Source organism: Watersipora subatra, chromosome 5 (genome assembly GCF_963576615.1).
Source record: "Watersipora subatra chromosome 5, tzWatSuba1.1, whole genome shotgun sequence".
NCBI classification, from domain to species: Eukaryota; Metazoa; Bryozoa; class Gymnolaemata; order Cheilostomatida; family Watersiporidae; genus Watersipora; species Watersipora subatra.
In genome coordinates, this window is record NC_088712.1 from 48,651,461 (window position 1) to 48,665,349 (window position 13,889).

The 13,889-nt window shown below is 33.9% G+C and overlaps 1 protein-coding gene across 1 annotated transcript; it reads left to right on the forward strand.

Moving 5' to 3' along the window:
- Positions 1 to 5,857: 5,857 nt before the first annotated feature.
- LOC137396976 (netrin receptor UNC5D-like) lies at positions 5,858 to 12,091 on the forward strand. Its single transcript, XM_068083257.1, has 6 exons — positions 5,858 to 5,904; positions 7,660 to 7,793; positions 8,503 to 8,598; positions 9,063 to 9,254; positions 10,436 to 10,591; positions 11,933 to 12,091. Exons 2-6 carry the CDS (start codon positions 7,745 to 7,747, stop codon positions 11,956 to 11,958), a joined length of 519 nt encoding a protein of 172 aa, XP_067939358.1. The 5' UTR covers positions 5,858 to 5,904; positions 7,660 to 7,744; the 3' UTR covers positions 11,959 to 12,091.
- The last annotated feature ends 1,798 nt before the right edge of the window (positions 12,092 to 13,889 follow it).

Consider the following 13,889-nt stretch of genomic DNA (forward strand, 5'->3'; position numbering starts at 1 on the left):
ATGGTCATATTTATGTATGAATGTATAAATTAATAATAAAAGATACTGTATCTTCAGGAAAATATTTATCTCTTTAAAAACGACAAAATAGAATCTTATATATTTACGTTCATTTGAAATTAGCCATGCGTTCAACTTTAATAAGCTGAAAGTTTCTTTGTAAAGTTTTACAAAGAGCCATAGGTGATAGATAAACCGTCAATGCTAACAGTTTTTTTTAACTATTACAAATATTTTTTAAAAATATTTCACTACTTTTATAGCTTCTTTGCTATCCAAAAAATCAAAAAGGACTTCAACGATCTGACCAGAAAGCATAATTCGATTTAGGAATTTATAAAAAAATTACCAATAAGAGTCTGCTTCTTAGCTTTGTTACCATTCAGGTATTGAATAGAATAATTAACTACTGTTAATAAATTCTAAAGTTGTATTTTTAGAAAATGAGCTCTCTAACCAGTAAAATGTGGTAATACATATATTAATAATAATACTAATATATATATATAGATATAATATATTACCATCAGCAAAGCAGATAACAATATAAAGAACAGATTATATATAAATTAAATATATATACCGGTATATGTATATTAATTAATATATAAAAATCTTTAGGCATATATATACATATATATTTATATAATATTATATACAATACATAAATATATACATGTATTTAATCACAAATGTATACATATACAAACATAGATAGATGTTTTGTGCAACAGCGCTCTTCAGGTGAAAAGTGGCCACTTGTCACCTGAAGAGCGTGAGAGTATATTTGACCAAGTCTAACCATTATTTCATCAACAAAGATTTCCAGAGTTTAATGGGCACTCAACACAATCAGCAGACAATGACATATTTACCTATGCTTGTGACGAAGGTCATGGAATGAGAGTTTCAATGGTATACACCATTATTTTTTCATTTGCAAAAAGTATGCGTATAGCAGCTTAGTGCTCATAATTTGAGAATTATCCTGATACGTCTTTTGATATGATCATCTATGCGTGTGTATAAGACCAAACTAAAAGCACAAATTGAATTTTAAATGTTATCTCAGTGAACTAATTCAACTTGAATTGAATTTTAGACGTGATCAAATTGAATTGAACATGATAAAAAAAGGTTTTTATAACATATGAATGCTGATATAGCCTTTTTAAGCTTACCACGTTGTTCCAAACTGGTGTAATTTTTGTCACGAAAATATTAAGCTACGGTTTTTTATGACTCCATTTTTTTCATTTGTAGATAAGAAATAAATCACAATATGTTAGATAGAAATCACAACTCTGACTCACCTCATTGTAAGTTTTGGCTGTCTATTAATTCACTAGTAGGGTTTGTATATCTTCTAAACTATAATCTAAGTCAGTGAAAAAGGCAGCGTGACTCTTCCTGTGTACGTCAGTTGAAAGACTCTCAAGAGTAGTGATGCCGTATAGCACCCTGTGGCATCCACAAATTAATACTCACACGTTGCACACAATTACTAATCACAAGCATAAAACATTTACTAGCGGATCGGTAGTCTTGAGCCAAGCCTCACTCTTTGCTCTATGAATTAGCTGATGGTCATAGAATTGATTTGTTGTTCTAAGGCTATTGTTGAGCTGTACAATCTTAATGCGATTGAGTTTGCGCATTATCCGAGCGAGCTTGACAAATCCTTTATATTGAGTCAATTAGAGAGGCTTTAATTAACAGAGGTATGGGGCTGCTGCCACAGTGCTTGACCCTTTTTATGCTTTAATAGAAAGGTCTAATAATGCTACACTCCTACCAGAAGAAACTATATAAGATATTAGATTTAATTGTGAGGCTTCATGACATTCAAACCTTAAAAAATAAGAGTGGTTATTCTAGTAGAAATTTCTAGTCTGTGTTAGTTACTAAATTTAATCGCTAAATTTACTATCGCATAGCTAAATGTTTTAGCGCTACATTTTTTTGGTTAATGGTTATAAAAATTTTTGTGTATGTATAACTTTTATCAGCATTAGTAATTTCAGCGACAAAATGATATTTTTCATTACATGCCAAAAACAAAAAGGAGAAGACAGAAATCAGGAATTATTGAGTACGTCGAACAAAAGTGCTGAACAAAGTTGGTAATCTAATAGCATTGTGGAGGAGTCTGGTAGTGAATTGTAGGTTGCACTAACAGAAAGTTCATAAATTGAAACATATGTATGGAGCCAATGCCTAATGCGATTGGCTCCATATGTTGATGTGTCGCTAACGATTGATTCACAATATAGTGCTATATGTTGGTGTTAACCACACACTTCTTCAGTGATCGTCAGTGATTACAATGCTCACTCTATCACAAACCCATCTGCATTTACTTCAGCCAAATTTGTCCAGCATAGCATTCTCATTGTATAATATAATATATATAATCTCACAACCAAACGAGATGGAGGGAAGTTTAAGAGTTTTTATGATAAATGCATGTGCACACAACTTATGAAAATTATTCATCAATAAAGTCGCAAACCCTTGTCTCGAAATCTCATCAACAAATTTAACCATCATTTTTTAGAGTCGTTAAAGTATAATAACGATACAAAACACAAATAAGCCTATTTAAATATGTTACCAAGTCTTAGTAAATTGTCGACAGTCTCTTAAGACTTACCCATCTGAACGGATTATACACAAATAGACCGATTTATTTGGCAGAAAATCATTATTAAAACTTGCTAAGCCTTACTTTTATCAAAGTTAAGACCGGAAATTGAAACGCCAAGCGACAGAGAATAGAACGATTAAGTCGTGCGCATTTCACGACAAAATAACGTGCATATTTCACCAGTCTATAGCATTGTCGAAATGCCGAAGGTTTCTGTAATTAATGTAGGAGTACTGAAATCGTTTCATTTTTGCCGATTTCAAAGTAACTGACATTTTAGACACTTTTGAGTACTTTGGTATTCTAACTGATGTCAAACGCAGTGTAAGTAAAGGAAATGACAATGATATTTTTTTCTAACGATTCTTATGAGATTATTACAATATTTAATTATAAGTTTGGATGACTACAGAACAATGACTACGTAGCACAGGTTTTCTAAAAATCTATATAAATATCACAACTTTTTGATATTGCTAGCTATGACGTTTTGAAATGTAAACAAAATAATTGTGCATTGGTTTTATATTATTACTATATTAATAACATTGGTTATTCTAATAATATCAGTGCATTTTACTTTTAATATTGGCTATTATTGCATTTCTCCTATTTCAGGGAGAGATATATAAACATATAATCTTTTTCTTTCATTATTGCTATTTGTTGTATATAATAACACCCACACCCAGTACATTACAGCTACCATTGCAGTTATCCTATTGCACTGCAGTGCCATTTGACTGCTAATATTGCATTTCTCAACCATCAGTACCCTTTTTTTTCCAATATCTCTTTGGTCGTGGGCTGTATGACGGTGGATATTCTAGTAATATATAATATATATATAATATATAATGTGGTCGCCGAAACGATGAAACGCTAGTCCCGCAGAAACTGTCAAAAACTAAAATATATATCAAGCAATCTGCAACTGTCAAGCAATATCGCCAAAGTGATGCACATTGCACAGACTGTCACGGGTGCTCGACGAAATATCAGGAAGGTTTAACAGCTTCAAACTTTTTCTTAGTAGCCACTTTGCCTTGATGATGCCTTCAGTTTACGATGCACATATTTGAGGAATAATTGCCTAGGATAACAATATACAGCAACATAGTGTAAACTAGCCTTTAGCTATCACTATATGGAAACTCAATAAATATTAGAGATTATGGCCATATAAATGGCAAAAGCATTATGATAAATGATGCTAAACAGCGCAAACTGTCATGCCGCTGTCTCAAAAAACTAGTGGTGTAGTAATTTTAGCGGTCTTAGGGTACTTATTCTCAACACTCATCAGTTTCCAACACTATAACACACTTTTTGTGTGAAAGAGCAGTCCGGAGGTACAGTCGTAATGGCAAGAGATTTGTGCAACACACAAACCACACAACATGGCTACACACAAACAACAGAACATGGCTACACACAGACCACACAACATGGCTACACACAAACAACAGAGCATGGCTACACACAAACCACACAACATGGCTACACACAAACAACAGAGCATGGCTACACACAAACGACACAACATGGCTACACACAAACAACAGAACATGGCTACACACAGACCACACAACATGGCTACACACAAACAACAGAGCATGGCTACACACAAACCACACAACATGGCTACACACAAACAACACAACATGGCTGCACACAAACCATACAACATGGCTACACACAGATATGTCATGTGATGATGTATTATTATTATCATTGTTAAGCCCATATTGTGTTCAATTGACCAACACCAAAAGTATATAGAGGCTCATTACAGATGATTTGAGCACATACATGTATGTTAATAGCATGAACACTTTTAAACAAGATTTCTAAAATATATTTGACGAAAAGTCTTAGCTGAATATATCATAGTTTTTTTTAAGATAAATAGCACTTGAAAAAAATTTAGCTGTTACCATATGTGTGATTATATCTGTAAGTTTTTATAAAAGCCATGAGCTTGCACTTGAATTTCATATAAAGAATGAGAGAAATGGGTTTTAGAGCCCAAAGAGGATCGAACCAGTGATTAATGATTGAAACTGTTTCATGACTATGCGGTTTAATTTCCACAAGGACTTCCTACTAGACTTATATTAGACTATCATGTCATGATTATAAGACAAATTACTAATGACCAGACTGCCATTTTTAATACTCTGTAAATCCTAAAGTGGAACAGCACAAGAGTGTGTAAGAGAGTGTAAAAGGAAAAGAAAGTGAAGGTGAAATAGAAAGAGTTTGAGAGAGAAAGAGAAACAAAGAGAGAGAGAGAGAGAGTGCACGTGCGCACGTATGCGGGTATGCGTGCACATATGCACACATGCACACATGCACACGTGGGTGCGTGCGTGTGTGTGAAAGGGAAGGAAAGAAAGAGTGTGTGTGTGTGTGTATGTGTGTATGTGTGGATGTGTGGATGTGCATATGTGTGTATGTGTGTATGTGTGTGCGCATGTGTGTGCGCATGTGTGTGCGTGCGTGTGAAAGGGAGTGAGAGAGAGTTTGAAAAAGTATGAAAGAATATGATAGCAAAAGTTTGAGAGAGAGAGAGTTTGAGAGAGAGAGAGTTTGAGAGAGAGTTTGAGAGAGAGTTTGACAGAGAGAGAGAGAGAGTTTAAGAGAGAGAGAGAGAGTGAGAGATTTAAAGTGGATGAGAGTGTGAAAGCGATGCTAACATAGACTTATAATAGCTGCTGTTAATGGCTACTTGAAATACTCAAACTATAAATAGGTTTTGTAGCAGTAATAAGGCTACCTTGTTTGAGTCGTAAACACCCGAAGATGCTACTCAAAGTAAATTTACAATCTTTCAGCTCTAGAATGTCCATCTGTCTATGAATCAACAAACATCGGAGGTAAACAGTGTCTCCTGTAAAATAATGCATGCTAATTTGTAAGCTGTTTGTCATTTTCATATGATAAGAGGCATCGGAAAGAGACAATATTATTGACAGATGGATATGGGATGGTAGTAAATCTTATTGCTCTCACCCTGAGCACGAAATACATTATGGCTACATGATGCATACATGACAATAACAGGTCCCACAACGCTTATTTAAATATAGATTTTAATGTTATGAGGCTAACTCGATTCCCCTTCTGAATAAATTATTTACACAATTTGTGACTAGTAAGTGGGAGAGTATATATACCGCTAGCACTCATGTTGGGTCTACCAGTCTTCAGCCAGAAGTAAGTCTTGTCAAGTGTAGCTAAGGAGCAGATATCAGGTAGATATGAACTTTGTTATCAATGGTCAATGTCGTTTAGAACAAATTAGACCGAGTGAAAAAATAAAAAAGTAAACTACACTATGTGCATTAAAATTTAACACACTTTTTGGCATACCACTGTTCTGTAATGTAAATTGGCAAGATGTTGTGTCTGGTATAAGGTTTAGCGTTTTTTTTTGGGCAAGTAGAAACGTAATGGATGGTTAAGCAGATTAGAGATGCAACAAGAATGTTTTATTTAAACATCAAGTATCTAAAACACATTTAGCTCCTCATCATTAAGGGCATTTAGATGCTGGTCGTAACTGTCAATATCAGGGAACATAACTCTTAAGGATAGTTTTCGAATGCATTCTAGTTTTTCTTTATCAGTATTTGTTAAAAAAGGATGTCAGTTTGGAGCGGCGTAAGCCAAATGAACGGTATGTGGTTTTGGTTCTGATAGGCTTTTTTATCTCATATCTATGTTTCTGAGCTGAATTAAAACACGGGTTGACGGTCTAGTCTTCGAGATAATAAAGTCGACATGATTTGTGAACTGTAAACGGTTGTCTATTTGTATGCCTAAAAGCTTGAAACAGATCCATTATATTATGTTTATTCTCTACTCGTAATAATACCCTTATAGCATATACATGTAGGTAATTTCCTTGTTAACAATTCAACTTTTTTTTGCAAATTGATTATGTAATATTTTTTGGGTTCTTCATTTCTATTCTACAATCTCCCATTACTACCATGTTCTATACTGTTATTTTACTCATGACAGTGTATTTTATGCTAATGATTAATGTATATTTGTAGCCAATGCAACGAAGTAATTTACATTCACATGATCACTTAATTTTATTTAATAGACTAAGTTTTACCGCTAGTTGTTGAAACCAAAAGCGACCATGTAAACATTGGAAATTCATTTGTAAACAACGGAACAGTAAAGCTAAAAATAAAAAATTACTATGTTCAACTGATGATGTCGGAGTATCCACTAGCTATGTATATAGTGAGGGTGTCCTGCTTGGCCCTCGATACAAGGAACTTAATGCCTCTCAGTCTAACCTTTGAACATATAAAAATATATCCTACCACTAGTTTGGTTGGCACAACTATCTGTATCTAGTTAAAAAGTTATCTAGTTGGGGTTCAGTGCCTTTATAATCAGTAGTTTCTAGATGTACATTACCATGATATATCTCTAGAGAACAGAGTATATATGAATACTTTTATAAACTAGTACCACACTCTAGGTCAAGGCTAATGTTTCTTGATAGATGTATTTCATCAAACTGAATTGAGAATGAATTGAGGTGTAGTCCAAAATTAATAGTTTCAGCTTTTTTAAAATTGTATCTGAAGAGACCAACAGCATGTATGTATAACTTTCCATTAACATCGGTAAACATGATAAAACATGAAGTTTTTCTTTACGTGCTAAAAAAGAGAAAATGATGAAAATACAGAATTCAGAAACTATTGAATGAGCTGAACGGATGTGTTTTAACGCTTGATCAGTGACAGATTTTAAATATAAAGGTATGACAACTCCCAATTGTGTTTAATCGAGCCTTAATAAAAGGATAGGATATTCCTACAAGATAATAGCTAATAAACTTGTTCATTGGCAGTCAAACTGGCATTTATTAAAATCGATATTTTTATTACATAATATTTCAAAAGATTATGAATAAAATATTAAAAAAAGTTATATATTGTATTTCAAATCAGGATAAATATTTGTGCTTTATGTTACAGGAAGTCTTTCTTCAAAGTTTCCAAAATATAACTCAACTTTGTACTTTAGTCTGATTAGTCGGGCTTTCATGCTGTCGATGACACAATGCTGATACCCATGGAAATACTGCTGCTAATCACTGCACTTTATCTGGGTAAGTACTTGTGAGTGTAGTACAGGATTCCAATGTAATACACTAGAGTGTCAACCATTTTGTTATACATTTATGTATCTAACACTTGTTTTGGTTTAGTAACTCTTTATAACTACTGTCCAGGATTTAAGCCAGTTCTCTTTAGTGTTTTAATTAGGCTTCCTATTTGTTAGAGAATGTTCAGTAAGTGCTCTGACTCATATTTTGGAATTCCTAATGTCTAAAGAGTTAGCCGTATCGGCGGTGTCTGCTGGTTTTATGATATATAAAAATGCCCCAATTTTAGAGAGAAGAGAATCGGTATTAGAGCCAGTCAGAGATTAAGATCTCATACATATGCAGTTATACGGTTGTACTCCATGGCTTGGAGACTATTTATTTTATATAAACAATAAATAGACTTGTACAAGTGCACAGTTGAATAGGAGAGATCAAGCAGCACCGTCGTCGATATAGCTGCTACCCTTTCACTATAATACATAACTGTTTGGATAACTACCTACTTCTGGCTAATATGTATGATATTTCAAGTTTACTTGTTCTGTATATCCCGTTACAATAACATTTGCAAAGCTTCCTTATAACCTAGTCAAGTAAAGTTATTAGTTTGATTGATTTAGGCTGGCATTAAGAAAATATTGTTCCATCAGAATGTAATTCTAAATAAGATATATCTTGGACTCATAAAATGATACAAAAATAATTCCAGGTAGTTTGACGGGCGCGCAGAGATATCCTTCTTATTACTACAGACAACCAGCTGTCCAGCAATCCACATCTTTGCGATACAGAGAGACAACTCCCCGTATGTACATACTTAATACAAATTTTACACAGAATTTATTGAAATTACTTACTGCCCAACTGCTAGCAAAAACAGAGTTTTTATAGACCTATTTAGTTTCTTAAAGATTTGCAGTAAATTCAAATGATAACCATCTTGTTATGAACACAAATGAGCAGACAATTACACTAAGACAACGGCAGTCTATTCAGGAATTGATTGAAATACAGCAGTCATATGCTATTTTGACTTGTGAATGTCTATGTGATGTTTTTTAGACTCAGCTCCTAGCATGAGCGATGTGAGGTAAATTGAACCAAATGTGTGACAGCTATTAATTGGCCAACAGCTATATTTTATCTCCATACTAGAAATAGCTCTGATTCTCCTTTTTCCTCTAACCAGTCAGAGGTTGAACAATGTAATGTCTAGTAGGAACAGCAGTATTAACTTCGTGAAATCTATTCTGACTGATTTTTTGAAAGCTGCCAAGACGTGGGGAACATGGGCCTCATGGTCGGCCTGCTCTGTGAGTTGCGGTGGAGGACTAGAGAGACGACAGAGGCTGTGCGTGATTGACCGACGTTATCCTGCAGGCAGTAGAGTCCACCCCTCCAGAACGGAGTGCCATGGCTTAGCTGAGAGTCAAAGAAGATGCAATACGCACTGCTGCAAAGGTGAGATAGCAGATTATAATTTCAATGATTTGAATATTTTGTTCGAAGACAATAGTGACATTTTCTGCCAGTTGTGTTCTTAAAGATGAACATTTATCTATGAATTTATTTATGAACATTTAGTAGATTTTATCAGAAAGTATCAGCATTTTCTATAATTTGTGGTTTTTTTGTTGTGTAGGGTGATCTGACTTCCAGAATGTTCCAAAATTAAAATCAAAAAACTTGATTGCGGTTTAAACGCTCAAGACCAAAGTATGTGGGAAATGACATCACTAGTGGTTATTTATATATGTACAGTAAATCTCAGTGTTTGTGTACCTGTCGTACATGTCGTACATGTGTCCAGTTATTGCGATAAAGTTTGAAGTAAAAATAATCCACTTCGTAGAGGATTTAAACCCGGAACCTCTAGGTCTGCAGACAAGCCAACCAACCTATTAGACTATACCTTCAACTAGCCATAGCGATTAATAACAGCAAAGATACTCATTAAATCAGCTAAAATAAGCCTAACAATGCTGCGTTACACAAACCGATTATCAGCTGGACTCACTGCTCTTATTATAATAAAGACTAAGTGAATGTCCGGCATTGCACGGGTAATAAAAGCAGCTTATAAACGGTGACAGATAATGTAGTGGTAAGGTAATGTAATCTGTATAATCTGTTTTTTATTATCTGGGCAACGCTGGGCATTCATGTAGTCATTGCAACAGTTGATCTCGGATATCGTGTTCAAGTTGATGTGCTACATTAGTATCTTTGCACCCATAGACGCCAGGGTCACACTTTCACTTGACTTGAGAACTTTTTGGGGAAAGCAAATCTTTTTTAATGAATTTAATTCTAAAACAAGCTGGCAGTCAGACCACTTCAAACATACAAAACAGTCGCAAATGATAGAAAAATACGGGTACTTTTTGATTAATTTTACTAAAATTTTGTGCAGGTTCGTATTTAATATTTATTTTTGAGCGATGAAACAGTAAGAGTAATAATATCAAAAACAGCTTGAATTTAACGTTGAATCAACACACCTAAATCATACTTGAGAATTATCTGCAGAAAACTATAACAACTCCGTAGCTCACATTGTCATTGTGTTTCATTGAGAACCTTCCTTTAGAAACTGTAATTTTGTTACAACATCTAGAAAAAAAACTATTTACTGTCTTCAGTTGATGGACAATGGGGTCTTTGGACACAATGGATGAACTCTGGTCCATACAAGTATCAACGGGACCAGCAGTACAGAACTAGAAGGTGTGATCTTCCTTCTCCTTTTTGTGAAGGAAGTTACTGCTCCGGCGACAGCTCCATGGTGCGGCGAAGAGGTAAGTGAGAGTAAATATTGTCTGGTGACAGCTTCAAGATGTAGCAAAGTAGGTGACAGAAGATATGGTCTGGTGTAAAGGTAAAGTATGTGAGGGTGGAGACTGTTTGCAAACTTGGTGTGACGCAGAAGTGTGTGAGGGTAACCAAAGCCTTGGGGACAGCTCTATGGCATTGTGTAAGAGTAACTTTACTGCCATAGAGGCAATGACACGGTTTAGCAGAACAGTATCTGAATGTGGATTAAATAGGCATTAATTATCATAAGTTTTGTCTTTGCCTTGCAATAACTCCTTCTGTTATTAAAAAGCATTCCAAATTAGTTATTGAAAAAAAAATCTGCATACAATACGCAAACTTGATCTGGAGAGTTAATCTTTTAGATTCTTCTGTACGGTGATGACATAACATCTTTGGCCAAAGGTCAAAATATTAGCGGTACATACGAAAAATACACCTTCCAACAAACTAAGACAACAACTCTTTACTATACTAAGAGCCATGTCTGTCCAAAGACAAGCTAAGAATGTTAAAAAGACGCCTCGCACCATAACCACTACACCACTCGGCCACCAAGTTATGAAATAATTATAAAAATATTGATAAATCATGAGGATCTCTTATAGTGCACGAGGATGCCAAGCGTAATAATCTTCCTAATTTTGTAACAGGTGCTCACTCAGCTGCTCAAACCACAGAGCAGACCGCTACAGTAAATAATAAAGGCTTGTTTAAAATGCAGCTACATCAACATATATGTTTGTATATATACAAATGTTTGTGTGTAATACACACATTTGTATGTATACAATTGTTTGCATGCAATGTACATGTTTATATATATGCAAATGTTTGTATGTAATGTACATGTTTGCATATATACAAATGTTTGTATGTAATGTACATGTTTGCATATATACAAATGTTTGTATGCAATGTACATGTTTGCATATATACAACTATTTGTTTGTAATGTACATGTTGGTATATTTACAGACTTGAGGCAGAATTCAAGCTGAAGAAAGTCTAAAATAGGACTTGAGACCAAATTAATAAAAACCTGTTTGGCGTCATTGCACCAAAATACTTTTAAACAACACAAAGTATTATGCATATTGTGTTGACACATCAACATACAATTATTTTATCATTAAGTAGAAGGTCGCTTCTAGCAGTTGATCTCTATTTGTTTATTTTCTGCAGTGAATTTCTAGACAGAATGTATTTTGGGCCAAATTATTTCTGCAAAAGTGTATAAATTTGTATTGAAATCAAAAACATGCTCTATTTATCACTCAGGTATGTTGCACTCAATGAACTGCACAATCATTGTTTGCTTTTAGGGCTGATTTATGGAAGCAGATACTAGCCAATCTACCGTCTCACCACAGCGAGCAGAAAGATAAAAAGAACGCATTTAAGCCATAGACTTCAATACCGCATGTGTATTTGATAGAATTGAACTAAATATAGAGTTATTTTTAAGTTCAATAGAGCAACTGACAATTTTGAATACACTAGTAGCTCAATCAAACGTAGAATTATTTATTGAAATATTTCATAAAAAATAATACTGTTATCACAGTGCTTTCACTATATTGTGATGTTCTGCACCAGAAAGACTCTCACGATAGAAACTCAACTACTACAACACTAATGCATTTGTATCCATTTGAGGATATTTGCACAGTTTTTGCAGGATAACTTCTGTCATATTGAAAAAGGTGTAAGTACTTTTAGCTACCCCACAAACTGTGTGTTTAGAATAAAAATAAAATAGCTTATGACAGTAGCTCACAACCATCAGAGTCTGTACATTATGACTTAGAAATATTACACAGTTAACTTGACCTAAAGCACTGAAAACGACAGCGATAGAAAATGTGAACAGGTGAGCAATAAAAATTATGTGAGGTGTAGAAACTAAATTTACAACAACAAAAAATAAGGAAGCAGTCAGTTTGCTGTGTCAACAAACAAAATCTCTTTTTCCTTATGCGTATTAACTGCATATCACTTTCAACAACTACCTCCTTTAAATATGTATAAATAAAATATATATGCAATAAATAAAATAAAATATAAGAGTTTCTGTGTGTACATAAAGCTCGTTTGATTTGTTTTGATATTAAAATATGAAGAGGTGTTAACTAGCTATGTAAGGCAAGGCTCTAAGATTATTATTCATCAGCTAAGAGAGTTTTATAAATTGAAGGGAATAGTAGATCATTTTATTGAATAAAACCAACAAAAAAAATACATGAGTTTTTTTAGATTACCGTTAGCTGATGTGACAAACAAACAAGAAAAACAAACAACAGCATTTAAATTTACGATAAGACGCTGACATCATTTTTGATTGCTTGACTGGTCTTACATGAACTTCATTCTAAAACAAATGTGAAAGGAAGGTTTAAAAAAGTTTCAGTTGTTCATGCCAACTATGATATGTAATTGAAAGTTTTGCTAAGCTATCGCTTATATGAGGTACCATATTTTTGCAATGTGACAAAAATCTTGTATACTAATATGCTCTTGTTGACAAACTACCATATTTGATTTCATCAGATTTTGATGCTAGAGTTTAATAGAAAAGTCAATTTCTGCTAATTATTTTGACATCAGCTCTCCCACACTAACGTATAATATCGTCCGTAAAAAGTGGGCAGCTTGAATTTTAAACCAACAACGCCAATATTTTCGTCAGATTGATTTTTGCCCTTTGTTTATCTAAACTTCTGTCGGTGGCTGCAATCTCCGTTTGAAATAAGTTTGCTAAGAATAATGAGATGAAAAGCAAAACTACCGTAGAATAGCAGACTTTCAAAAGACTTTAGCCATTACCTATCTCAAAAATACCTGCAAAGCTTCAATAAACTGCACGCTATATCAAAGATTTTGTAGACCGCAATATTTAAGGAGAAGTGGGATATTTTGCAGTCTAACATGATGAATGAAACAAACTTGACAGACCGTTAGCTTCACAACCATGAGATGTTATGCGTAAAAAGTCTTCAATAATCGTAGTCATAAGAAATCTTAAAAAAGACAAAGATACCTGCGAAAGAGTTGACAAATTTAGTGAAAATTAAGTAAACTTACTTGTTTATAACAAGAGAAATCTGTTTACGGTCAAACTAAGCACCTGTTGGTTTTGTATGAGGCTCTGAAGTTCTAGAAAACAACACAAACCTTGCAGGAGTTGCCATAGTAACATGAAACAAAAAATATATAAATTTACTAGGTGAATGCCTAGTGCAAAACGACTAATAGAATAATTATCTAATGAATGTGAGTAAC